This window comes from Haemaphysalis longicornis, unplaced genomic scaffold (assembly GCF_048455015.1).
Source record: "Haemaphysalis longicornis isolate Haplotype H1 unplaced genomic scaffold, Haemaphysalis longicornis Haplotype H1 scaffold_4, whole genome shotgun sequence".
Lineage (NCBI taxonomy): Eukaryota > Metazoa > Arthropoda > Arachnida > Ixodida > Ixodidae > Haemaphysalis > Haemaphysalis longicornis.
The window spans coordinates 154,879,154-154,903,932 of NW_027526361.1; the positions used below are offsets into that span (position 1 = coordinate 154,879,154).

Below are 24,779 nucleotides of genomic sequence, written 5' to 3' on the forward strand. Positions count from 1 at the left end.
GGCCATGATTGGCTATTGGGTTTTGCGGGGCCGTCGCGTGACGAGGGAATTCGTTCCGAGAGTGATCTGCTCCACCGTCGCAACGCGTCGAAAATCGACGACCGGCTCATCGCTTTGCGACGTCGCACTACGTCGCTTTACGAGGCGAATCGCCAGTGGGAACGCGCCATAAGCGATGCGGTTTCATGCCTCAAGCGCGGTGTCTAAAAACCCACGCGATCAGATTTACCGACCCGCGGGCGAAAAAAAAATGCCACGTGCAACTTCCGTGGACATAGAGCGCCCTCAATTGGTTTTGTCCTGCATAGCTTTCTTCACCGTCTCATCCTCCGTTTCTCTACCCTCAGCATCCGCCCGCTCCTTACACAATCGCTTTCCACCTCCTTCGTGGCGTCTCCTATTTTTGTGAAGCCGTCTAAGGGGAAGTTTGCATCACGTGTTAATTCGTCCGACTCAGCAGTTCCTCGCCAACGAGTTTGGGTTGACACTCTTAAACTTGCATATGTGTTTGTCGTGATCTTGTATGCCATGATTTGCAGTTGCTGGTGGTAATCGCGGCAGTGGACACCGGTACAATGTTTGTGTTAATACAGAGAGATTTGAACATGCACTACATTATTATTTTCGTGTACGCTTTCTTGTTATTTGTGTTTCCCAGCCCTGTAAATCAATATCTAACAATAAGCCGCGCGAAACTGTATTTATAGGCATAATTGTTGGTATTCGGATGTTACGGCACACACATTCTACAACTATTTGCCACGGTCGAGACAAAGTTGTATAATCCGGGTTGTGCTGTATATACATTGATAGGTGGAGGTTGAATCGAAAGACCAATTTTCAGAGCCACCTTTCATTGAGGTCGCTCTAGAGAATAACTAGCGAGCACGCACCATGACTATGGGAATTTACGGAGATGAATACGAAGTGCTGATACGTCATTTAATGTATATAATGATGTATAGATTAAGAGAATGACTGCAGGTAGCAGACAGTTGCCACACGAAGAATGGGTACGCGAACCAGCACCGGTGCATTCACCATGGGTGCTCACAATATCGGAGGTTTTCGGAATAAAAAAATAAGGTTACTTTGCCGGGTTAGCAGTTATCATGGGAGCTTTAACGAAAACGTCTACGTAGTGGTCACTTCCTTACCTATAATAAAACACACTCTGCTCTAAAATAACGCACTATTATAATTATTCGGGACATTTATGTAGTATAAAAACTTTTATAATTTCAGAAGCTTTGACAATGTCTGTAAAGCGAGAGATAGAAAAACTTGAATTACACAATGCTCATTTAGTTTGGTCACCAGGCTTTCCCAGAAATATCAGTTTTCAAGACATATATGTACGAATCCCCGTGTAATTTCACAAGTTTGGTAGTGTATGTATTTTCCAAACACAAGGTAATACAAGCTACACACTTTGACGATCGTACCGCAAAATTTTCAAATATTCCAAAAATAGTTCCTATGAATCTTTTTTCCTGCGTTGTTTCTTTTCATCAATAATTTCTATTTACACTAATGTTACCAACGCATCTGTAGTTTTGCTAATTAACCATTCTTGAGGAGATTGAGGACATTGTATGGTTGGTCTTTTGTGGTTTTTGTCAAATATTGGTTTCCCAAAAAAATTATTAGCATTTTGATATCCTCATCAGCACAAGGTTATTATGCGGCAGGGGGTTACCTTTTATTCGGGTGACATCGCCCTATGAATACAAAATTCAATACAAACACAGAACTCTAAACACTGTAGTGTGACTGCTAAATATACCTCTTTCGAAAATTCCCTTTTCAGAGATACCCGGACCGAAAATGGAGATGAAACGCTGCACCGCCTACCATTTGGAAAGTGGCGCACTGCCTTTCCGTTTAACGTTATGTTTTTTTATGCCGCAGTTTGTGAGTAGTCGATATGCACTGTGTCACCTAATTATGTTATGTAGTGCTGGTGGAAAGTACTAAAATAGAGCAGTTCAACCTGAGTTTCGCAATATAAAATCAGTGACAGAATTAGCGCCGGCATGCGGAAGCTCTGCCAGTAATATAGGCGATCTCCATATGCCAATAATTTAAAAGGGCCATTGAAACAAAACACAATCACAAGTTAGTTTCATCCAAAAGATCGCCTCGTTAGAATCATACCACCACCACTTTTAACGCAAGCTTCCCTCAACTAAGCTATGTAATTAGATAAAGAAGGGAATGGCCATGAAACCCAACAGCTCATTTCTCGCAACAGAACCTATTGTGTCATAGCAGCCAGCTCTGGGATTGGCGGAGGCCGGCAAAAGCAAACGCAAAGTAGGCAGATCTTATAAGCTTGCCGAACGACCTATTTGCGCTTAAATGTAGGGCACATTCTTTTGAAAGCAGTAACAATGGTAGGAAAAACAGTGGAAGTTACGAAAGTACACGTAAGCATTGAAGTACCGATGCGTACTCCTGTTGAAACTGCGCGAGCAATTCTTCTTTTAGCTGCACCGGACTGCGGGTCTTTGTGGTTGTCTCAGACGACACTGGCCGATTGACGCAAGCAACGGTGTCTATTGTGACCATATTTGTGGAGCGAGCACTATGTTTCACACAACGATTATTTCCTCCTTGAACAAAAGAAACCAGGTTTAACTACGGTGAAAAACAAATCAAAATAACAAAAGGGCTTGCCGCGGTATGTTGCGCCATCTAGGATCACTCATGGCAAAGAAGTCTTCGCAATCGGCCCAGAGCGGTCACTCAGGTGATGTCATTGCAGACCACTAAACCACATGATTTAGCGAGAAAAACAAAATTTTAACTAAAATTAGTTAATTTGTCAGTGAATAAAACTGCGAGTGAATAGTACAAAAAACAGATAGCTCAAACTGGCAGTAATGTTGGGAAGCAAGGGCGCATAAGAAATTGTTTCTTGAATAATACACAAATAAAAGTGCTAATCTTGAATTACGCCACAATGAAGACACTCCTAATAACCCTGCCGATATCGCAAATGCCTTCAGCAGGTTCTTTTCTGTGGAGCGAAACCAATTACCAACCTGCCGCTTTGATAACAGTCGACATGTTTCGCAGTCTCTATCTTCCCCACGTCATTAAGCAAAGTGCGGAGCACTATCCTAAGTATTAAAAAGCACTACTCCCGGTCTCGAAAATATTCCATGCGTAGTCGATGCTTTTGCGCACACTGTAAACGTAGTTTCAAGACCGCAATGTTTCCAAAGAACTCAATACAAAAAAATGTGCCTGTTTTTATAAAGGGCAATAAGGCTGCAATAACAAACTAACTACCAATCTCCATTCTGCCGTTTTTCAGTAAAGCCCCCGAAAAATTGATAGACATGCGTCTTTCCAGTAATCTTCAAAAATTTAATCTACTATCCCCGCGACAGTTTGGTTTCCGACCTGGATATTCAACTGCCCTTGCTTTAATTTCTTTAACAAACATTATAAACGCTATAATTGACGATGTGAAATTCGTTGGATCGGTTTTTATTGATTTCATAAAGCATTTGATAACATTGACCACAACATACGTTTCCAGAAAACAACATTTTACGGCTTTACGGGAGCTCTATTACAGTTACATCGCAGTTACTTCGTCACGAGCAGATAGTATAGCGGCAGTGCTTTCACATACAACAGCTAAAACCCTGGGTGTTCTGCAACAATCTATTATAGGGCCAATTTTATTTTTTCTTTGAATAATGACCTTCTCAACTGTTCATCATCCATCTATAATTGGGTCTTATATGCTAACTACATGGTATTCAGCTCTCCTAACAGAGTGCGGTGTACCATATCTCCGGTTCACGTTAACGCACGTGCCATCTTTCCTTCACTACACTCTAGCTTTTTAGCCGTTGAATTAGACTCGTTCCTCAAATTACCTCTTCATGTTAACTCGCTAAAACACAAGGCTACATAGGTATCAGGCTCCTAATAAAATCCCGCCATTACTTTTCGCCACAATCTCTCATCACGCTGCAACGCCTTCATCCACAGTCAATTCAATTACACTATGGTGCCTTGGGGATTAACATACCCCTGTCATGTAACTCCTCTGCAGCATCTACAAAATCAAGCTGTCTGAATCACCAGACGCAGTTCCCACAATGCTCACGTTACACCCATCTTCTTGCAGCTAAATCTTTTACGCAAAGATGAACTCATCAAGTACAACTTAGGAATCACCGCATATAAGTTATTATAAGTCAAAGTTTCTTATATGTGACTGGCATCGCTCATTTAACTAACCTAAACGTTACGCGGTTTTCACTACAGACTACCTTCTTGATGCCAAAAGTTCGAACAAATTACGCCTTACAGACTGCGCCATTCACTTTCTTAAAATGTTGGGGCATCTTGCCCCTTTCTGTAAGAACTGCGCTATCGCTTCCACGTTTCAAAACATTACTGCGGTCATTCATGTCTGAACAATCATACCCTTTTAAGTGCGAATGCACTTTATAAGCGACCCCAAACCATCCACCGCCGGCGGCGGCGGCGGCGGCGTCCGCAGTGCTCCTCTATATTTAAAAAAGAAACAGCATCCGGCGCCAGGTTTCGATCCGACGACTTTGCGGGCCGCAGCCCGACGCTCTACCGAATAAGCCACGGACGCGACGCTGATATCGGTGTCAGTAACGCGCCTTATATCTTTAACGCATTCAAACTACGTCGTCAGCGGCGTGCGTTGGCGACTCAGCGGCGTTATAGAGGCTTGATAACTGCGTGGTGTACACGTGATACTACAAACCCGATGGAAGAGATGGAAGAGAAGGCGGCGAGGCGGTGGGCTGCGGGGGCCGAGTGCAAGCGCCGCAAGCGGGCCGACAACCGTGCATTCGCACTTTCACATTCTCCCCCTCGGGGAAATGCGGGGGAATTTTTTACTTCCCAACTGTACATTTTGATGTTCAAGAGTTTTAGACCTTCATTTAAAACGTTGCATTAAGTATAATTTGTAGTTTAAAGTTTTCCCACCTTATTCCCAGTGTTTTGCCGTTTTGATGTGAAATTAATGTGACTTTACCACTAACTATTGTACAATATATTTTGCTGTGACTTTCTCTGTCACTGTTTTGTATAACTTTTCTTGCACTAGTTCATTGCGTTTTCAGAATAACTCTGTTCATAACTTTCACTACTGCTGAATTTTTTTACTACTGTTTAAATTACAAGGGATGCCATTACATTTTATGCCATTACTGGACCCCTTCCTGCATATTATTGTGTCACACATTGTATATTTTGTTAGGAATAATGAATTGAAACTAAACTGAACTGAATTACCATTGTGAGCTATTGCTATACTGTTTGGTTGGTCATTGTGGGAAATTCCTGAGAAAAAAAAGTGACACAGAAACTAACACAAAAATCCCGGGCCATCTCCACTAACGTGAAACCTGGGGGCGGGCGCAACATGCAGTGTATAAGTGTATTGTTGGCGCCTTGCGTTTTTTGCCACCGGAGACGAAACCGTTGTGGGGTACGGGTATACAGCTGTGCTGCAAAAGTCTCTTGTCTGAAGGACAAAGCTCTTTAGCGCGAGGAATAAACGAGTGTCCCGGTGTTTTTTAGTACGCGTTACGAAGCGCTCCAGCTCGAGGCGTAAATGAGTGTCCCGGTGTTTTTAGGCAGCGTTACATAGCAGCGCGAGGCGTGAACGAGTTTCTGGGTGTTTGAGCACCGTGACTACATGAGACGAACGACAATTTCGATGACGACGATGACCGGAGACGCCAACAGCCCCAGCCCGTAAGGGGCTTCGCCCCTAAAACAGAACGGCGCAGAGTTCACAACTGGAAATTTCGTTCTCAAAATGGTTATATTCACCGCAGTTGACCACGATAACTGTCACTGATTGACACAAGAAATAAAGGAGTATACAAGTTATATAAGCGCGGTAGAATGATCGATGGGTGGCTGCGAATACTGACCCTTCCCGACTTAAAGGAAAACTTTCCGTCACATCCGCCGCCATCTTGCCCCTGCTGCTGTACACCCACGTTGTTTATTGGCGTTACACGCCCTTTTTCAAGACATTGGAAGCCGTAGTGCGTCTTCCAGACCACGTTTTAAAAGGCATCCTTGTCAAAAGCCGCAAGCGCGATTGGTTCCTCTGAAGAACCAGGTAAGATTTTTTAAATAATTGTCATCCTTCACAGTGCACTCGCCATTATTAAGCGGTGTTTCTCTCCTTTAGCTGCGCATGTCTACTTACATAGAATTCACTAATTTCATAGGCCGCCTGAGATTATTACGCAACTCGGTATCTTTACTTATGCCACCACTGGACATAATGATCTCACGATGGGCTCTCTGTACGCCCTAATGCCTTTCATATGACGCCATGATTCTTTATGTGCTACTACTTTAAGATCTGCATTGAGTTCGCAAAGTTTAACTATTCCTCACTGGCACTGATCAGTGGGGTTCCCTTTTTATTTGCTACAAGCAATGTTCCCCATCGAAACCTTTAATTTGATACCCGCAAACAACTTGTGGAACCTTTTTTAAATTTGAACTAAATTTATGACTGCCCATGATAATGCCGCTATGGTTACCAGGAACCACTTTATTATGCACCAAACGAAATTTCCCTCATCAAGACATTCAATTGTATACTCCACACGCCCCAGTGGCATCATTTTGATTTTTAACCCAACCTGTGACTCACCATGACTGTGTTATAATTATAACCAAGGAGCTTTTTTGTCCCGCGTGATTTCCTTCATGAGGCCTTCAATTTGATACGCCAGACGCCCTAGCGACACCAGCTTGTATTTTAACCCAATCAATGACCCACCATGATAGTGTCATGGTTATACCGAGCAAGAAAGTTTTTTGTTTGCCCCAGGTTATTTTACTAATTGAGACCTTCAGTTTATACCCGACACGCCCTAACCGCATCATTTGAAAGTTTACCCAATCGATGACTCTCTGCGACTACGTCATTATAATAACCACGTGGTATTTTTTATTGGTCTCACGGGATTCCCGTCATCGAGACAAGAAGCGGTAACTGAATACCCCACACGCCCTAGCGACATCGGTATGAAGTTTATTTTAATCTATGATATTGAAGTTCCGTTCGTCGCCGAAGTTGCGCGTTTCACCGGGAAGGGGTGTGAAGTACCCGATGTCGTAGACGCACGAGGTAGTGGATAAGAAAAGTCTATTTTCACGTATTTACAAAAACTTTGCAGAAGGCAGAAAGCGGCACAAGAAAAATTGAAAAATGGGTTCAAATTCAAATACGCCGCAGCACAAAGGAGGGTATCGCCGCACGATCCCTGACTGTAGCCCTGAGGCCAAAAAGTGCGGAACCACAGCACGGTTGGAGGGAAAGCGTGGAGCTCTGGTGCCCAGCAAGCGCCACGGAAGCAAGTACTAATCGGAGCGTTTTCGGCCTCTGCTCCGGACAAACTCGTTCAGATAAGCGCATTCGGTCGCCATGCAGCCGTCTTCCAATGGTCCTCACTCAAAAGCACTGCGCGTGTTCCACTGGTTCTCACTATTTAGGGCAATGATCCACGCCTCCTTCCGCCCTCCTGAGGTTCAGGGGGAAAGAGTGGCATCCCCCAACTTTGCTCGGCAAAAAAAACACTCTCGCCGGTGCCGACCATTCCCTTCTCTACTACCGACACAGGGGAGCGGATTACAATACTCACAATGGGATGGGAGACGGCTCCGTCGGGACCCATCGGCGCAGCCATCACTACAGCTCTCCATCAAAAGCCTGTGTCAGGCATGGTAGGACGGATACAGGCACGTCGAGATCTGATAGAACTAAACCAAGAAAATACCCGGAAAATCAAGCCCAAAATTCAAGGCACGCGAGAAACATGTTCGTGTACGAAGCACAACACAAGGCGACCTGTTACACTAAGCGGACAAAAGTCCCAGGTGATGAATAAAAAGTTAGAGGGACTCAGTGCACACCGAAAAATTACCCGTGTTGTGAATACAACTTTATAAAGTGGAACTTTAAGTAATCCTCTCTCCCAAGCACATGAGGGAGAAAATAAGAAAAACGGCAGCGACAAGAACAATGCACTTACGAAAAAAACGTAAGGTAAACGCTAGCCTCGCTCGGAAGCATATGGGGGAAAACAACGACAAAAACACTGTTCTCCAGAGTTTAGTCAGTCCACCACAGTTCTTGCTTCCACCAATAGCATTCTAATTAATCGGGTGCAGCTTTGATGTGAGAGTTCGCGGCTTGGATGTTGCGCCAATCGCGGTGTTACGGGCCAGGTGATCCGCCAGTGGAACCCGGGCGGGGAGCCCCCATTGGCAGATCAAAAGGAATGACGAGGAGAAGAGGCCTTAAGACGCTTACACACACACTTCCACGCTTGCCACTGTTCCAGTAGCTTTCCCACGCCCTGTCTTCAACCTTTGTTTTTACTCCTAACTCCCGATTCAATGCGCCTGGAAGCGGCAGTTTCTCAATGTTCAATGCTAAGGGACTGCATCTAGATATATAGGAGCCCCAAGAAGCTCCTCTGGATCCCCATTTGAGCAGTTCTGATGGCTGGCTCATTAAACGCTTGTAAACGCAAATCGGCACCGTCGGACACAGCTGAGGACGCGTACAAGCTTTGGCGAACAGTAGCTGAGTGCCTTTCGAGGTTTCTCCTCAGAGCATCAGCCACCTATGTTCGTACGCAGCCACCAGCTGCCGTGCCTGGTGGAGCTTCATCACCGCGAACGCAACTGATAGCGTTTGCCCCCGCAAGCCATATCGGAAGGGCCGATCACGGTACGTCAAAGATTTTGAGGCAACCCAGTGGCCGCTGGCTCTACGACCAGACGCTCATCTGCTTCCCTGGAGAATCTCTGACCGAGTCCGCCACCACTTCCCCGATGCATGCCGTCAAGGAGAGCGTACCTGCTTGCCCTGCGGCCGGACCGATGCGCTCTCCTGCCCATAGCTCTTACAAGGGTGGTCGTTCAAAATAGGCACCGACGCGGGGAGAATAGGGATGCCCGTCGTAGCTTTTTCACGGGAATCATTAAATGATGAAGCCGCTTTTTCGGACCTGATTCGCTGATCTGTTTCCGCATCAGTGTCGCTCACTGAAGACTCATCGCTACTGGCTGTCACATCGGCTTCCCCTGTCCCTACACCGGCCAAGCACGAGACAACTTGCCGGGACATGCTGTCGTGGTGAGCGTATCTTCTTGTCCCGTGGCCTGGATGACCGACGCCGCTGCCCCTTGCTGTGAAGCCGAGGTTCCAACGACAATAGCCCTCGACTCTAGAGGAATAGTGGATCCCGCAGTCTCCCTTTTACGGGAAGCTTCCCCCAGTGAGGCAGGCTTAGCTGACCTACTCAGCTGCTCAGGAGTGATGAGCCTTGTCAACACCGCAATTTTTTTGACCATGTTGAGGCTTAGCTTCAATGGCTCAGCGGTGACCCAAGGCCCAAGACGTCCGCTGCCCCCTTGTGTGGTGCTTTTTTGAAGATGCCACAACCTGTCGCGTTGTCCAGACGTGATCTTCCACGAGAATCCAGAACTGCCACCTCTAACTGGTGTTCCATCTTCGGGGGTAGATGGATTTCACGATTGAAGTAATGACAAAGTTGGTAGTCAGCGGACGAATGCGTGGTTTGAACGCAACTACATGACGGCAAGTACTAGGTTATCATTGTCCGGACGCGCCTGAAATTCGGCTTCGGCCAACCTTACAAGCCGCTGCAGCTCTCGCATCTTTGCGCCATTAGCGTCCAGCTTGATCTGTCGACATGCTTGGCTCTCGCAATAAGGATGTCCCACCAAAAAAAGAACAGGTGCAAAGGCCTTCCACTCACCATCGTTGATACGGCCGTTCCTTTGCACTGCGCACAGCGGTCCCACTTCTTCCGCTGAGATCGGATGCTTGTATGTCTTGTAAGCGACTCGCAGCCGCCCTGCTTCGTCTTCGCCTTTGCTTGCGGTCGACTTCCTTACTCCTCAAACCCCAAGGTCACCTTTGGGCACGCACTACTCTCACCAGTTCGTTAGATTGGGATGCTGTCGGGCTGCGCCAGTAAAGTTGCGTTCGTCGTCGATGTTGGGTGGTGTCGCCGTGGAGGAGTGTGAAGTTACCGATGACGTGGACGCACGAGGTAGATGATAATATATATCGATTCACATGTATTTGAAAGAACTGCATCGAAGACATTAAGGGTGGCACGAGGCAAACTAAATGCTGAGCTAACAACAAAGTCGCCTAAGCACACGAGCAGGGCATCGCTACACAATCCCTTATAGGGGCCCCAAGGCCAAATAGGAGCCGAACCGCCGCTAGGTTGGCGAGAAACGCGTGGTGTTCTGGCGCCCATGAACCGCTAGGGAAGGAAGTCTTGGGGCGACATCTCTCGTCCGCAGCTCCCGACAAATTCGCTGGGGTAAGCACATTCTGTCGCCGGGATGTCTCCTTCGAGCGGTCCTTACTCAAAAGCAGTCACTCAACTATTCTAGTCCCTTGATTCCGCACCGTCCATCCTCCTGACGGTGAGTAAGAAAAAATGGCATTCCCAAAATTTGCTCAGGGAACAAAATACTGCCGCAGGCAGCGATCATTCCGTTCGCTTCAGCCAACGGAGGGGAGAAGGGGAACTGAGCACAACATTCACAGTGAGAGGAGAGACAGCCCCGTCGGAGACCATCGGTGCTGCAATCATTAGAATAACTGGCCATGACGCTTTCACAATTGTAAGCAGGAAACATTTTTATTGTTCGCACGTGATTCCCCACATCGAGACTTTTGATTTCATACCCCACAGGCCGTATGGGCAGCATTCTGAATTTTACCATTGTGGCTCAGCATGACGGTGTCGCGATTATAACCAGAAATCAATTTATTTGTCCCACGCGAGTCTCCTGATCAAGACCTCCAATTCCGTACCCCACACGCCCAAGCAGCATCAATATGAATGTTAAACCAATGTATGACTCATTAGGACTGGGCCATGTATAAAGGCAGAAGGCAATTGTATTTGATTGACGTGATTCCTCTCATCGTAAAGTTTAATTACACACCGCTCGAGCACTAGTGGGGTGTGCTATATTTTGAATTTTACCTCAATCTGTCAATCACACTGTCTGTGTGGGATTATAACCAGGAAGCAATCTTTTATTTGTCCCATGTGATTCCCCTCATCAATAACTCCAAATGTGTGCGCCATCTGCCTAACGGCGTCAATATGGGTGTTAGCTCAATCTATGACTCTTCATGCCTGGTTCATGATTGCTACCAGGAAGCATTTATTTATTTGTCCCACGTGATTTCCCTTATTGATACTTTCGATTTTATAACAAACAGACCCTAATGGCCTCATCTAGAATTTTAACCCAACCTCTGACTATTCATGACTATCTCATAATGCGGTGATTAAGCTCAACACGCGTCACCGGGACTTAATTTGTGATATAACAAGATGTGGACATGATGAATAAAATAATAACAGGTTGCAGGAGTTTTCACACATAAAAAAATTCCCCCGTATTTCCCCGAGGGGGAGAATGTGAAAGTGCGAATGCACGGTTGTCGGCCCGCTTGCGGCGCTTGCGCTCGGCCCCCGCAGCCCACCGCCTCGCCGCCTTCTCTTCCATCTCTTCCATCGGGTTTGTAGTATCACGTGTACACCACGCAGTTATCAAGCCGCTATAACGCCGCTGAGTCGCCAACGCACGCCGCTGACGACGTAGTTTGAATGCGTTAAAGATATAAGGCGCGTCACTAACACTGATATCACCGTCGCGTCCGTGGCTTGGTCGGTAGAGCGTCGCGCTGCGGCCGCAAAGTCCTCGGATCGAAACCTGGCGCCGGATGCTGTTTCTTTTTTAAATATAGAGGAGCACTGCGGACGCCGCCGCCGCCGCCGCCGGCGGTGGATGGTTTGGGGTCGCTTATAAAGTGCATTCGCACTTAAAACAAGCAAATATGTGCGTTGCACGTGGACACATCTTCGTATGTCCAGTCCATGCAAGCAATTTCTTCCACGGGTGGGGCTGTTGACAGGCGCCAGCAGCGACACCTTTTCCAGCTTCGGGCGTAAATATTCAAGCAAGAATGCATACGAACATACAGTCCCATGAACGCACCCGCCGCGGTGGCTCAGTGGCTAAGGCGTTGCGTGCTGAGCACGAGGTCGCGGGTTCGATTCCCGGCCGCTGCGGCCGCTTTTCTGATGGAGGCGAAAAGCAAAAACGCCCGTGTGTACGAGATTTCGGCGCACGATAAAGATCCCCAGGTGGTCAAAATTAATCCGGAGCCCACCACTACGGCGAGCCTCATCGCCTGCGTTGCGTCGGCGCGTTAAACCCCACAATCAATCAATCAAGTCCCATGAACGCATCGTACCTCACAGACTCTTTGGTACAGCTGGCTTTGCCACAAAGCATTTCGTTGAGGATACAGAACATGAACGGACAGAGCCATAACTATAAACAGCATAGATGTAAATGAACTGAGCGCACGTAACCTTGCTCAATGCCCTTTGTTTCAACCCCGCGCCCCAGCACATCCCGCGAGCCTGAATGATCTTTGTCATGAACACGCAGCCCTTATGCAGGGTTTGGTATCCAAAACACATACATTTGGTTGTAAGCGGCACTAGTCATCATGGCCTAGCATGTATAGCTGCATTATATATGCAGAAGGAATCGTTTGTCGCCTCACTTTATTTACGACATCCTGTCGTTCTCACCAAACGCGATAAATCGAACACACCAGTTTGCGCCCGTACGTTTAATGAAACCGCGTGAATTTTTGAAACTCTGAATTCATGTGAATTATGAGTTCCTTTCAATCTGTCTTTGTTCTGAGCCCGTTTTGAATTTTTAGCCCGAGTAAGTTCTGAGCCCATTTTGAGTTTTCAGTTTTAGTGATTTATGAGTTCATTTTGAGTGCTGAGCCCAAGTTAGTTCTGAGACCGAGTGAATTCTGAGGTAATATTCAGTTCTGATCCCACGTGAGTTCTGAGTGTAGTTGAGTTCTGAGCCCGAACTAAATTTTGAGCCCTAGTAAATTATGGTCTGATTGATTTTATTGATTGATTGATTGGTTGATCGATTGATCGATTGATTGATTTATTGATTGATTGATTGATTGATTGATTGATTGATTGATTGATTGATTGATTGATTGATTGATTGATTGATTGATTGATTGATTGATTGATTGATTGATTGTAGGGTTTAACGCACCTACGCGACGCAGACGATGAGGCGCACCGTAGTGGAAGGCTGCGGATTCATTTTGACCACCTGGGGATCTTTAACGTGCGCCGAAATCTTGTACACACGGGCCTTCTAGCTTTTCGCCTCCATCAGAAAAGCGGCCGCCGCTGCCTGAAATTGAAACCCGTCCTCGTGCTCAACAGCACAACGCTTTAGCCACCGAGCCACAGCGGCGGACCCGAGTAATTTCTGAGACCGATTGATGTCTGAGTTCGGCACTCGCTGTGAGGTTGAATTTCAGTGAACGTACATGAGTTTATGAGCAATGAGTCGGAATTTGAACGAGAGGTTATTCGAAAAATGTAAGTGGGTTTGAGTAAGCCGGTCCAACGTTGTGGAGGTATGCGGTGTACGGCTGTTAAGTACTCTTCGCGACAACTTGTGTCCAGGGTATGAACGCGAAGCAATGTATGATTACATTGGCGGGAGGCAAAAACTAACGCATTGACAGGAAAAACAACAAAATGCATCACCTCACCCTTGGGGTGTACAACTGCAGAGCGGACTATTCGGCGTTTGTTTTTTTACACTCAGCGTTTCTTTCTAGCCTCACCAAGTACATCAACCAACGTCGGCCACTGCGCAACCCAGTAAAATACCACAATTCCCAAGTCGTTCGCGGGCAACCCATCAGAGGTAATAGTCATAACGCTCCCAACTGGTAACGTTACAATTCAGACAGCGGGAATCGTCTTTAAACGCTCAGAATTACCACGGAAACCGACTTTTCAGGGGCTGTATTGAACAAAACGTCACGCGCTGCAAGCAAGACTTCACAAACTGCGAATTAACTTCAAACGCCAAGAGTTAACACAAGAATATATTTAGAATGTGCGCCTTAAGCGTTACTTTATGATCTCCAAGCCAACTGCTCCGCAGCTTGGAACGGTGATCCTATGAGTGACGTCAGAGAAATCGCAGCTCCAGCTTCCCCGGTGGTGGCCTTTGCGGCCAATACTATGCATTCTGGGAAAGCCTCTTGCGATTTAAATTGAGTACATTGCCAAAAGTACTGAATATATATATTTCTTGTGTCAAGGTACACTTTGAAAACAAATGCATCCTCTAACGAAAAAAAGAGCTGGCGGTACTGAAGGACGACGGAGCACCCAACCTACGTCGTGTTTTTATTACGCTACTACGACGGAATAGAAAAAAAGAGGGATGCAATTAGGTTGACCTCAACTTCATGCATCACGTATACTTGTGAGACCTGCCAGAGATGTCAGCAAAGCAATATCCGAGTACAAGGTTCCTTTTCCGGATGAAACCCCTTAGGGGCTTAGGCTGTCGGTGTCTGATGTCGTCGTCACATGTAGTCAAGGTACTAAAGCACCAGGACACGCGTTGACGCCTCGTGCTAGAACGTAGCGCGTATAAAAGAACACACCGGGACACTCGTTTCCGACGCCTCGCGCTAGAATGCTTCGTGCTTCAAGAAAAGCTGCATTCCTCTACCCCCCCAAAGGTATCATCTCATTGTGAAAAAACGCAAAGGCGCCAAGAATACACTTAAACGCTGCATGCTTCACCCCTAACCAGGTTTCACGCTAGTAGAGATGGCCAGGGATTTTTCTCTGTCATATTTCAATGAGTTGAGCGGGCTTCTGAAAACGCATTGTCTTTAAGCTACGCAGTCTACCATGTCGGAAGGAGATGATGGTGTTGATGGTGATGAAGCCAATGATTTTGGTTAATTTCCTCTATGAGTGATGGTGGGCATCATCTTACCGTGAAAGTTGCGCTCTCCCACACGTGTACAGCCCAAGGCCGCACTGAGTAGACAGAGTAGACAGAGAAGACAGCCCAAGGTCGCACTGGACAAACAGAGTAGAACCGTGGGCCTGAAAATTAATGTGCAGAAAATAAAGGTAACGCGGTTTGAGATAGTTGGCGAGGCAGTGGAAGTGGGAAGCGAATACTTCACTCGCATCTTCCACGGTTCATTTCCTGCGTCTTGCCGTCACGTAACATGTTTTCGTGGAGGTTGCGGAGTTCACCCCAATCCTGGTCACCCTTCGCTTCGTCTTGGCTACTTGAACATCGCTAAAAAGGCTCTTGGATTGTGACCGCCCGACACAGCCCCTGTGAGCCATGGGAGCACCTTTCCCCAGCCCATGACCTGCCATGATAAACCAACGTGACAAGCCGCCACCTATATAAAATACGACGCCATTCCCCTGCCCTGAACTGCGGCGCATCTCCGAGGCCTTCGAACGTTGTCTCACTGTGTCGGCGGGCATTGATGCACCGGGGCCAGTTCGCACCACGACCATCATCCTCATTTGTTGCGGCAAGGATTTTTCCACTTTTCCTCTCATCGTGCATCATCACCCCATCTGTACATTTCCGGCGGCCTCGACCGGGGGGTCCCTTTCGACGAGGGGGATGTGTCACCGAAAGAAGAGAGCTATTGGTCCAGTCTCCAGAGAAGAAGACGAAGACCCAGTTGTGCGGGATGCTTCATGGCCAACATCGTGTATATAGTGTAAATACTTCACTCGCATCTTCCATGGTTCATTCCCTGTGTCCTGCCTTCACTTAACAATATATACTTAGGGCAAGTTGGGACCCCGGATCCCAACAATGAGGCAGAGATAATTAGAAGTATAAGAATGGAATGCAGTGCATTCGGCAGGCATTTTCAGATAATGAAAGGCAGCCTACCATTGTCCCTGAAGAAGAAAGTGTATCACAGCTGCACCTTATCGATACTCGCCTACGGGGGAGAAATTTAGAGGCCCACTAAGAGGGTTTAGAGGCCCACTAAGAGGAGAATAATGGGAGAGGCCTTTGCCCTGCAGTGGGCGTAGATAGGCTGGTGGTGGTGATGAAGAGGGTTTAACTTGAATTCAGGACGACTGAGTGAGCATTGGGAGGGAATGTGATAGGTGTAACATAAAGAAAGAAGAGAGTGGAGTGGGTCAGGGAAGAAACGCGTGTTAAGGACATATTAGTAGAAATTAAGGAGAAGAAATGGACGGGGGCAGGGCATGTAATGCGAAGGCAAGATAACTGTTGGTCATGAATGGTAACAGAGTGAATCCCTAGAGAAGGCAAGCACTGCAGGGTGCGGCAGAAAGTTTGATCGGCAGATCAGATCAAGAGTTTGCGGCGATAAATTGATTGCAGTTAGCACAGGACCGGTGTAATTGGAGATTAATGGGGGAGTCCTTTGCCCTGCAGTACGCGTAGATAGGCTATGATGATGATGATGATGATGATAATGCTTGTGTCGCGTGGAGGTGTAGCTCCCAGTTAGCATATACGGATGTCTCGGTTTTGCTGTCTCACCCTTCGATGGACGCTCCTCCCCGTTTCCTCTCTTCCTGCGCACGGCCTGGATACTGCGGTTGATTGATTGATTGTGGGGTTTAACGCGCCGACGCAACGCAGGAGATGAGGCGCGCCGTTGTGGAGGGCTCCGGATTAATTTTGACCACCTGGGGATCTTTATCGTGCTCCAAAATCTCGTACACACGGGCGTTTTTGCTTTTCGCCTCCATCAGAAAAGGGGCCGCCGCGGGCGGGAATCGAACCCGCGACCTCGTGCTCAGCAGCGCAACGCCTTAGCCACTGAGCCACCGCGGGGGGTGCTACTGCGGTTGCGTCCGCCACTATAGCCCGGCCGTGGACGACGCTGCTGCGTTTGGGACGATGCCCCCGCGAATTCCAGGAAACGGCTGGCAGAGTGTCTAGTTTCACTCTTTGTAGAGACACGTGTCTGAATTTAGGTGACCTCGCATGGGCAATTGTTGTAGGTGTCATTTTAAGCTTTGTTGTCCAATCACCCTCACAGCGTGCATTGGAGCTATTTTTTGAGAAATTGGTTTGGTAAGTGCATGTGGTAATCATAACTGTGGTTGTCACCTTGTTACCCATTGTTATGGTCAAGAGAATAGCGGGGGTGTTCGGATAGAAATGGTACGTGGCAGATGTACTTGATGTAGAAGTTGCGAAACTCACCATATCTCCCATGCATCAAAAAGTGGCCCTACGATTGGTCCACTGTTTTGGATCTTGTTTTACAGTGGCGCCATCTTTTGGTAACAAAACAAACTATACAACTTGCTTCGCCGCTCGACGACCTGGCCGAAAACCGGTATTTGAAGGCTTACATAAAGTTCTCATGCCGAAGGAGCCCAATGTGTTCGAATATGCAAAGGTTTCATATACATATGAAGTAAGAGTAGTAAGAAGAAGTGTGACCGTGGGGTCAACCGTCACTTGCGGAATGTCGTCTGCGGCGCGTTCTTTTCGGTATTGTGGCGGCAAAAAATAAAAAAAGTTGCTTCGCGGACTTTATGAAACTGAAAAGGGTTATTTAGAGCTCCTTGATCGTCTGCTGGATTAGTTTTGGCATATAATGTGCTGTAGGCCAAACTATAACTGCAATTTCGTATTTCAGGTCGAACCAATGTTGTCCCGGAGTTCCCGCACAAGCGATAATTGGTGGAGGCAGTTCCGCGGACGCAGAAACAATAGCAACCTGCAAACCGCTTATAACTTATAATATGACAAAAATAAAGAATTATTCACCTTTAAAACAATTGTTAATGTTATATTTTCAGTTTGAATAATTCGTATGATTTTTGGATAGTGCGTGCGGTGGCCGCAGTGGCGCCACCATACGCACGATCCAAAGCAGTGTGGGGGGGGGGGGGGTGCGGTCCAGGTGTGGGCCGTTTTTTGAGGCGGAGTTTCGCAACTGCCTATATCTAAGAGCTCTGGTACGTGGCTTCACATCACACATGAAGTACCTGGCTTGTACGCACAGGAGAACGAAATCTTGTGTGACCAATGCTTGTGCAGAGGGCCATCGCCGCCGTGCGCGGAGCAACAGTGTGGGTAGAGCGAATTAGTTGCGCGTGCTAGAGGATCCGGACATGTTGCAATAAATGCACCTTTTCGGTCCCACACCAGCGCGTGCACCGTCACAGCGAGAAGCTATGAGGCTAACAATTTAGGCGTCGCAGCGCTCTTACCTCTTGAATTAGCATTGGCACCTTAATTGGGCATGTCTGCATAGGTATTCCTAATAAATCGCAAAATAAAAAGGTGAACGGAACCAAAATATAAAAATTTCCCTTAAGCGCGTGTATGGTGTAATGTTCCTCCATTCTGAAAAAAAAGTATAATTGGCAAAGGTAACACATTAAATCGTTATAAAAAGGTTATTGGCGGTCATTGCTGGCAGGCAGATTTTTAAAATCGGAAAAAAAGTGTAGTAAGCCCACACTAATGCGTAAGACTTGAGGGTAGCAAAGCTTTACGCAAGCTACACGACCATCACTACGGTTTAAGTCCACGATTGCCGCCAATTTTGTTCTTCGCGGCCGCAACAATCTTTACTCGATCCTTGTTGCTATCAGCGAGAGCGTGCCTTCTTTTTTTTGAAGGGATAATCATTGGACATTGCCTTTGAGGGGTGAACGCTATTTCGTGTCTCTCGTTCGGAGCAACTGCTGCCACGATTACGGAGAAAGCTGGAGGTTTTCTTTTTACAATCTTGCCAATATCCCAAGCAGGTACGCTTGATTTGCAAATGTGCGCCGATGAGGAGGGGCGGTCGCCGCGAGGCACGCACACACGAACATTCAGAATCATCTTGCCTTTCTAACTGGGCTGTAGTCGCCGCGAGCTTAGTCACTCACCGTAAGTGGGCATGTTTGGCTTGGTCTTCAGCCAAATCTGCCATCCAGTGGATTACTTGGCCCCTCCAGATTCCTCGATACGAACGGCATCGAACAACCCTATTCTCAAGTGTTTGAGTGGACTGCAATAAATCTTACGACGATTTGAATTTCTGAAGTGAGGCCTGCCATGAACATATAAAACTCACGATAGAACTCACGAGCGAGCATAGCAGCCACTTCCGCGTGCACCGGAGCCCTCCGTGGCCGAACGCTGGCTCCCCAGCGTCCAACTGCCGCCGAGGAATGCAATCATGGCTGATGCGATGGAAACGGCCTCGTCGCCCGAGCAGTCATCGATCCCAATCGTAGACGAATCGGGCCGGATGTGCATTGAGGTTGCTGGAGAGGAAGTGACGACAGAGGATTACGTGAAAAAGGTGGGCTGGAAGGTAGTCACCCGCAAGAAAAAGCCCAAGGAGGAACGAGCGCAGGGCACTTCACCCCAGACACAGTCGCACATGAAGACATTCGCAAGGAAAGCACCAGCAGCGGCAACGATGGCAGCAAGGGTGCCCAACCTGTTGCCGAAGGAGGACAACAAAGTGGTCGTGCGCCCGCGAGGAGGACTGCATTGCGAAGACACCCATCGCGATCACCGAGGAGGCGATCGCAGCAGCGGCCGGCATCACCAAAGCAGAAGTGGCGAAAGACACTTTTATACCCAACAACGAGCAAAACATTGTAATTGTGAGTACCCCGGACTCTTCTAGACAATGCAAGTACTCTACAATTAAAGAGATCATGATCGGAGGACAGAAACACGAGGTAGGGGTATACGCAACGGCCCCCGACAGCATGACGAAAGGAGTAATCCTAGGAGTACCAAAAAAACACACGCAAGAAGACATGATGGAAAGGATCATAACGGTAAAGAACCCAACCGTAACGGGCGCTAGACGGATTGGAACTACAACCACGGTTATCCCCAACTTCGCACACGACAAGGTACCGAACAAAGTCTTCTACAGATTGGTTGTAATGAAATGCAGCCTGTATCGCAAACACGTTGATTTCTGCACATTCTGTAGAGACGTAGGCCACAGAAGAGACGTATGCCCAACACCAAATGTACGAGCGTATTTCGACTGCGGAATTGAGAATCCGAAAGAAGGACACGCCGAGGTCTGCCCACCGAGGTGTAAGCTATGCAACGGCATGCACCCCGCCGGAAGCAAGCCATGCAAGAAGAAGTAGAAGACGCCTTACGTGGTCACCAAAAAGGAAATGGGCAAGAAAGGAGGCTGAGGATGAAAGACGTAGGCAAGAACAGGAAAATCTCGCGCCAAGTAGCCTCCCAGCGCTGGGGAACAACGGAAGAGCTATAAGCCAAGAGCGAGTGCCCCGCTTGCTAAGCCGTATATCGGGAAGGTTAGAAAGTGGCAGCATTAGGCGGGGCGTGAGCAGGGGACGATCCAAGTCGAAAGACGGAATCAGCTGGAGTCAAATAGCCCAAGACAACGGGAATGGGAAAGCAGAACCACAGCCAAGCACGTCGAGAGCACTGAACACCCCCACCAGCGGGAAGACCGGACAAGGCGTAGAAAGCGAAGCATACAGAGCATTACAGAAAACAGTATAGACGCTAAGCAGGAGAACACGCAGCAACAGAAAACCACTGAAAATTTGGAACGGAAGCTATCAGAGACCATGGAACTAATGAAGAGCATTAGCCAACAACAGCAAGTGCCACAAATACTGCAAGCGGCTCCAGCGACCGCAGACAACAGCGAGGAAGCGGGGAAGCCATCAGCAACCTCAGAGCTGGCGCCAAAGAGGAGAGCTCTGGAGCTCCTCATGGAGCGCAAGGTCGCCGACAGAATGAACAGAACGGAAGACAATATAGAGAAGCTAACAACACGCATGACACAGAACGAGGTTCAACAAGCACCACCGTTCGCAAGACTGGAACAGGCGCTTCAAAGCCAAACAGAATCGATGCAAAAGAATATCCCAGCAGCTGTACAGCAGAGCGTGGCGGCAGCAGTACAACAATGTGTAGCAGTGGCAGTGCAACATAGCATGGCGGCAGCATTACAATAACACAAAGAAGAGCTAGACATGAGCAACCCAACATGGACCGCAGCACAACCAGCACAGTAAAAGCTAACGGCCACGTGGCCTGGCAATGGAACTGCCGCGGTTTCACAAGTAAGAAGTCAGTCCTACAACAACACATTCGACACTGAACTAGGAAGCCCAACATCATTCTGATTCAGGAGACCCTCGTAGAGGAGGCCCACCTCCCAGGGTACAAGATCTAGGCCAGCCCACCACGCATAGTTGCCAACAGAAAGGGACGCTGCATGTGCACGCTGGTGAGGAAGGGACTGAAGTACGAGGAAAGGGAAGGACTAAAAAAATCACTGTTGGAACACACGATGATCAAAGTTATCACCGGAGAGAAGCGGAAACAGAGCACCCTCATTATGAACATTTACAGCAGTCTGAGCCGCCGCAGGCAGAAATTCAAGGCATTCCTCCATAAGGCTTGCAGAACTGCCTGCAGGGATGACAACCTCATCATATGCGGGGACTTCAATGCACACAACCAAGCAAGGGGCTACATCATAAACAACGCCAAGGGAACCGGTCTTCAAACCGATGCTACGGAAGAGGGACCTACACTCATAACAGACCCAACCTACCCGACACGGACTGGCAATTCGGCGTGCCGAGACACCACAACAGACCTTACCTTCATTAGAATATCACAAGGTGGTCGAACGCCATTTTGGATCAACACCGGCGACAACCTAGGCAGCGACCACTTAATAACCGAGGTGACAATACCGCTTAAAAGAAAATCGGACGAGAAGCGCATCCACAAGCTCACAGACTGGGACCTCTACAGAACCCTATTACCGGGCAAAGAGGAAGAGATACAAGACGTGGACGAGTGGGCTAACAAGATTCTAGAAAACGTCACAGCAGCAACCAAGGAAATTGAAACAGATGTGGAAATCGGAAAGATGGACAGCCACCTAGCGCACATGCTGGAGGCAAAGACCTCCATCCACAAGAGATGGCAGAACCGGAGACTACGAAAGAAGGTGGCCGAGCTAAATCACGCAAACGAGAAGCACTGCCGATCGCTCTGCCGACAGCTGTGGAATGAGATGTGCAGCGCAGCCGACGGCCAATTACACGTAGGAAAGGCGTGGGCCATGCTCCGTCACCTTCTGGACGAAACAAAGACAAAGTCCCACCACAGACAGTCTGAACAAGACCCTAAACAAGGTGTTACGGGAACTGGAAAAGGAGGAGATTCACAAACAAATCAACTACAAGTATCTACCGGAACACCGAGAGGAAACGCATCCAGACTACAGGGGCATGGTGAACGAGACCCTACACAGAGACATTGAGACATGGGAGGTACGGATGGCGGTACACGAGCTGAACAGCCGATCCGCAGCCGGTCCAGACAAGGTTACCAACAAGGCACTCAAGCACCTCAACGAGGCTCCGATCGCAAGCTTGACGGCTCTCTTCAACAAGTGTTGGAGCGAGGGCAAGCTACTCCAGACCTGGAAGACAGCCAAGACTATCGTAATACCAAAGCCAGGGAAGCCGCCAGGTATCGAGAACCTCCGTTCCATATCTCTTACTTCGTGCGTCGGCAAACTGCTGGAGCACGTTCTGGTGAACAGATGGCAGGAATACCTAGAGGACAATGACCTGTATCCCGACTCCATGATCGGATTCAGAAGCAAGCTGAGCACGCAGCACGCGATACTCCAAATAAACACTGAGATCCTGAACGACGAGACCAAGACCAAGGACAACAAGCCAATACTCGGGCTGCACTTGCAAAGTGCCTTCGATAAATTGAAGCACTCGGCAATTCTAGCCCAGTTCTGCGCACTGAACATGGGAGCCTGGACGTATGACTATGTTAGGGACTTCCTGAAGGGGCGCACGACAAAGATCCAAGCAGGTGATGAAACCCTGTAGGATTAGAAGCTCGGCAGCGTCGGGACCCCACAGGGTTTGGTGATCTCGCAGTTGCTGTTCAACCTCGTCGTTCAGCCTAGCGGGCGTACGGCACACCATATACGCCGACGATATAACGCTATGGGTTCCAGGCGGCAGTTTCGGATACATCCAGTCAACACTACAGCAAGCAGTCGATACCATCGAAGACCAGCTGAAAGGAACGGGACTTATCTGCTCGCCAAGCGAATCAGAGCTCCTAGTGGTTCCGCCGAGATGGAAATTAAAGACGAGCGAGGACAACACGGTCAACAACAGAATCGTGGTACGGACCGGCAACGGACAAGAGATTCCTGTGGTCAGGAAAATCCGAGTGCTGGGCTTTCAAATCGAAAAGAATCGCACCAATGGGGAGACGGTCCACCGACTCCTAAACAAAGTCACAGCGGCCACTCGCCTCATAAAGTGGGTGGCCAACAGGAAAGCCGGCATGCGGGAGGAAAGTCTGATAGGGCTGATCTAATCGTTTTCTGTTAGCCATATAACGTATGTCGCTTCCTACCACAACTGGGAAGCGGCGGAAAGCAATCGTCTAAATGCAGCTATACGCAAAGCATAGAGAGCAGCACTCGGTCTTCCCGACAGTGCAAGCACCGAGAAGCTGACGGACCTCGGCGTTCAAACCACGCTCGATGAAATCAGCGAAGCCCACCGAGCCGCCCAGATGGAGAGGCTCAAGGGATCCAATACCAGTCGAGCCGTCTCAGCCAAGCTGGGACTGGAGCCCGGAACGAGCGGTAGAGCACTCAACAGACAAGAAGACATACCGGCTAACATCAGGAGAATGACGCGGGTACAACCCATCCCCAGGAACATGGACCTATCCACAACAAAGAGAGGAGAAAGGCGACAGCCAAAGCCATGATCGAGCAACACGCCAACGCACCTGATACCCGATACGTCGACGCAGCGGAGTACCATAACCGGGAAGCCTTCACTGCAGTGGTGATCGACGCCGTAACCGGAGAGACACTCTCTGCAACGAGCGTTAAAACACGTGAGGAGCAGAGCGCCGAAGAGGTGGCCATAGCCTTCGCCATCGTGGACCCAAACACCAAGACAGTCTTCTGTGACTCAACGGGAGCCGTGACAAAATTTGCCAAGGGCAGGCTGTGTCGTGGAGCGGTGCGGGTGCTCACCACGTTGAATATTACGGACAGAAAAGTAACAGTGAAGTGGTTCCCCGCCCACGTGGGGACAGATGGTCTGAACCTGCGGACAACCACAACGAGACGGCGAACTCTGTTGCGCGAGAATTATCTGGCCGCACAGCAGAAACGAGCCTGTCTTCAGAGATGTGGGCGAAAACTAAAGATAGGATGGGCACGTTCCACGAAATGACAAAGTATTATGGGATGAACAGACGCGTAATGGCGCCGCCGCAACCCGATCTTACCAGGGAGCAGGGAACAATATTTAGACAGCTGCAGACGGGCTCCTTACTGACTCCGAACATAATGAAGCACATATGCCCAGTACAGTGTCCGGACGACACGTGTAAGGTGTGCCGCACGGCTCGGGCCACTATGATCCACATCATGTGGGATTGTGCAGCAATACGAGCAGAAGAGGAAACAGAGACTGTGATCCCGCCGTGGCTCCAATACGCGGCGCGGAGCTATAAGAAGGAATACCAACTCCTGGCCGTCAAGCAGATCCTGGAGGCCCTCGAAAGACAGCGACTGAGCGAAAGCTGTGAGGCGTCAGCCACCCCTGGGTAACGGGGACTAGCTTGGGAGCGAGTAGCGAGTACGGTGACGAGTAGAGGGTCCAGACAGGACCGAGGGTAGGCCGCGTCTAGGTATCCCGGCAAGAGGGTGCCTACTGCAGGCGATTTAATAAAGT

General features: G+C 48.4%; 1 protein-coding gene across 1 annotated transcript; it reads left to right on the forward strand.

Moving 5' to 3' along the window:
* The first annotated feature begins 19,192 nt into the window (after positions 1–19,192).
* Positions 19,193–22,895, forward strand: LOC144180056 (uncharacterized). Its single transcript, XM_077708464.1, has 3 exons — positions 19,193–19,497; positions 21,448–22,087; positions 22,200–22,895. The coding sequence occupies exons 1-3, from the start codon at positions 19,193–19,195 to the stop codon at positions 22,893–22,895; spliced, it is 1,641 nt and encodes a 546-aa protein (XP_077564590.1).
* The last annotated feature ends 1,884 nt before the right edge of the window (positions 22,896–24,779 follow it).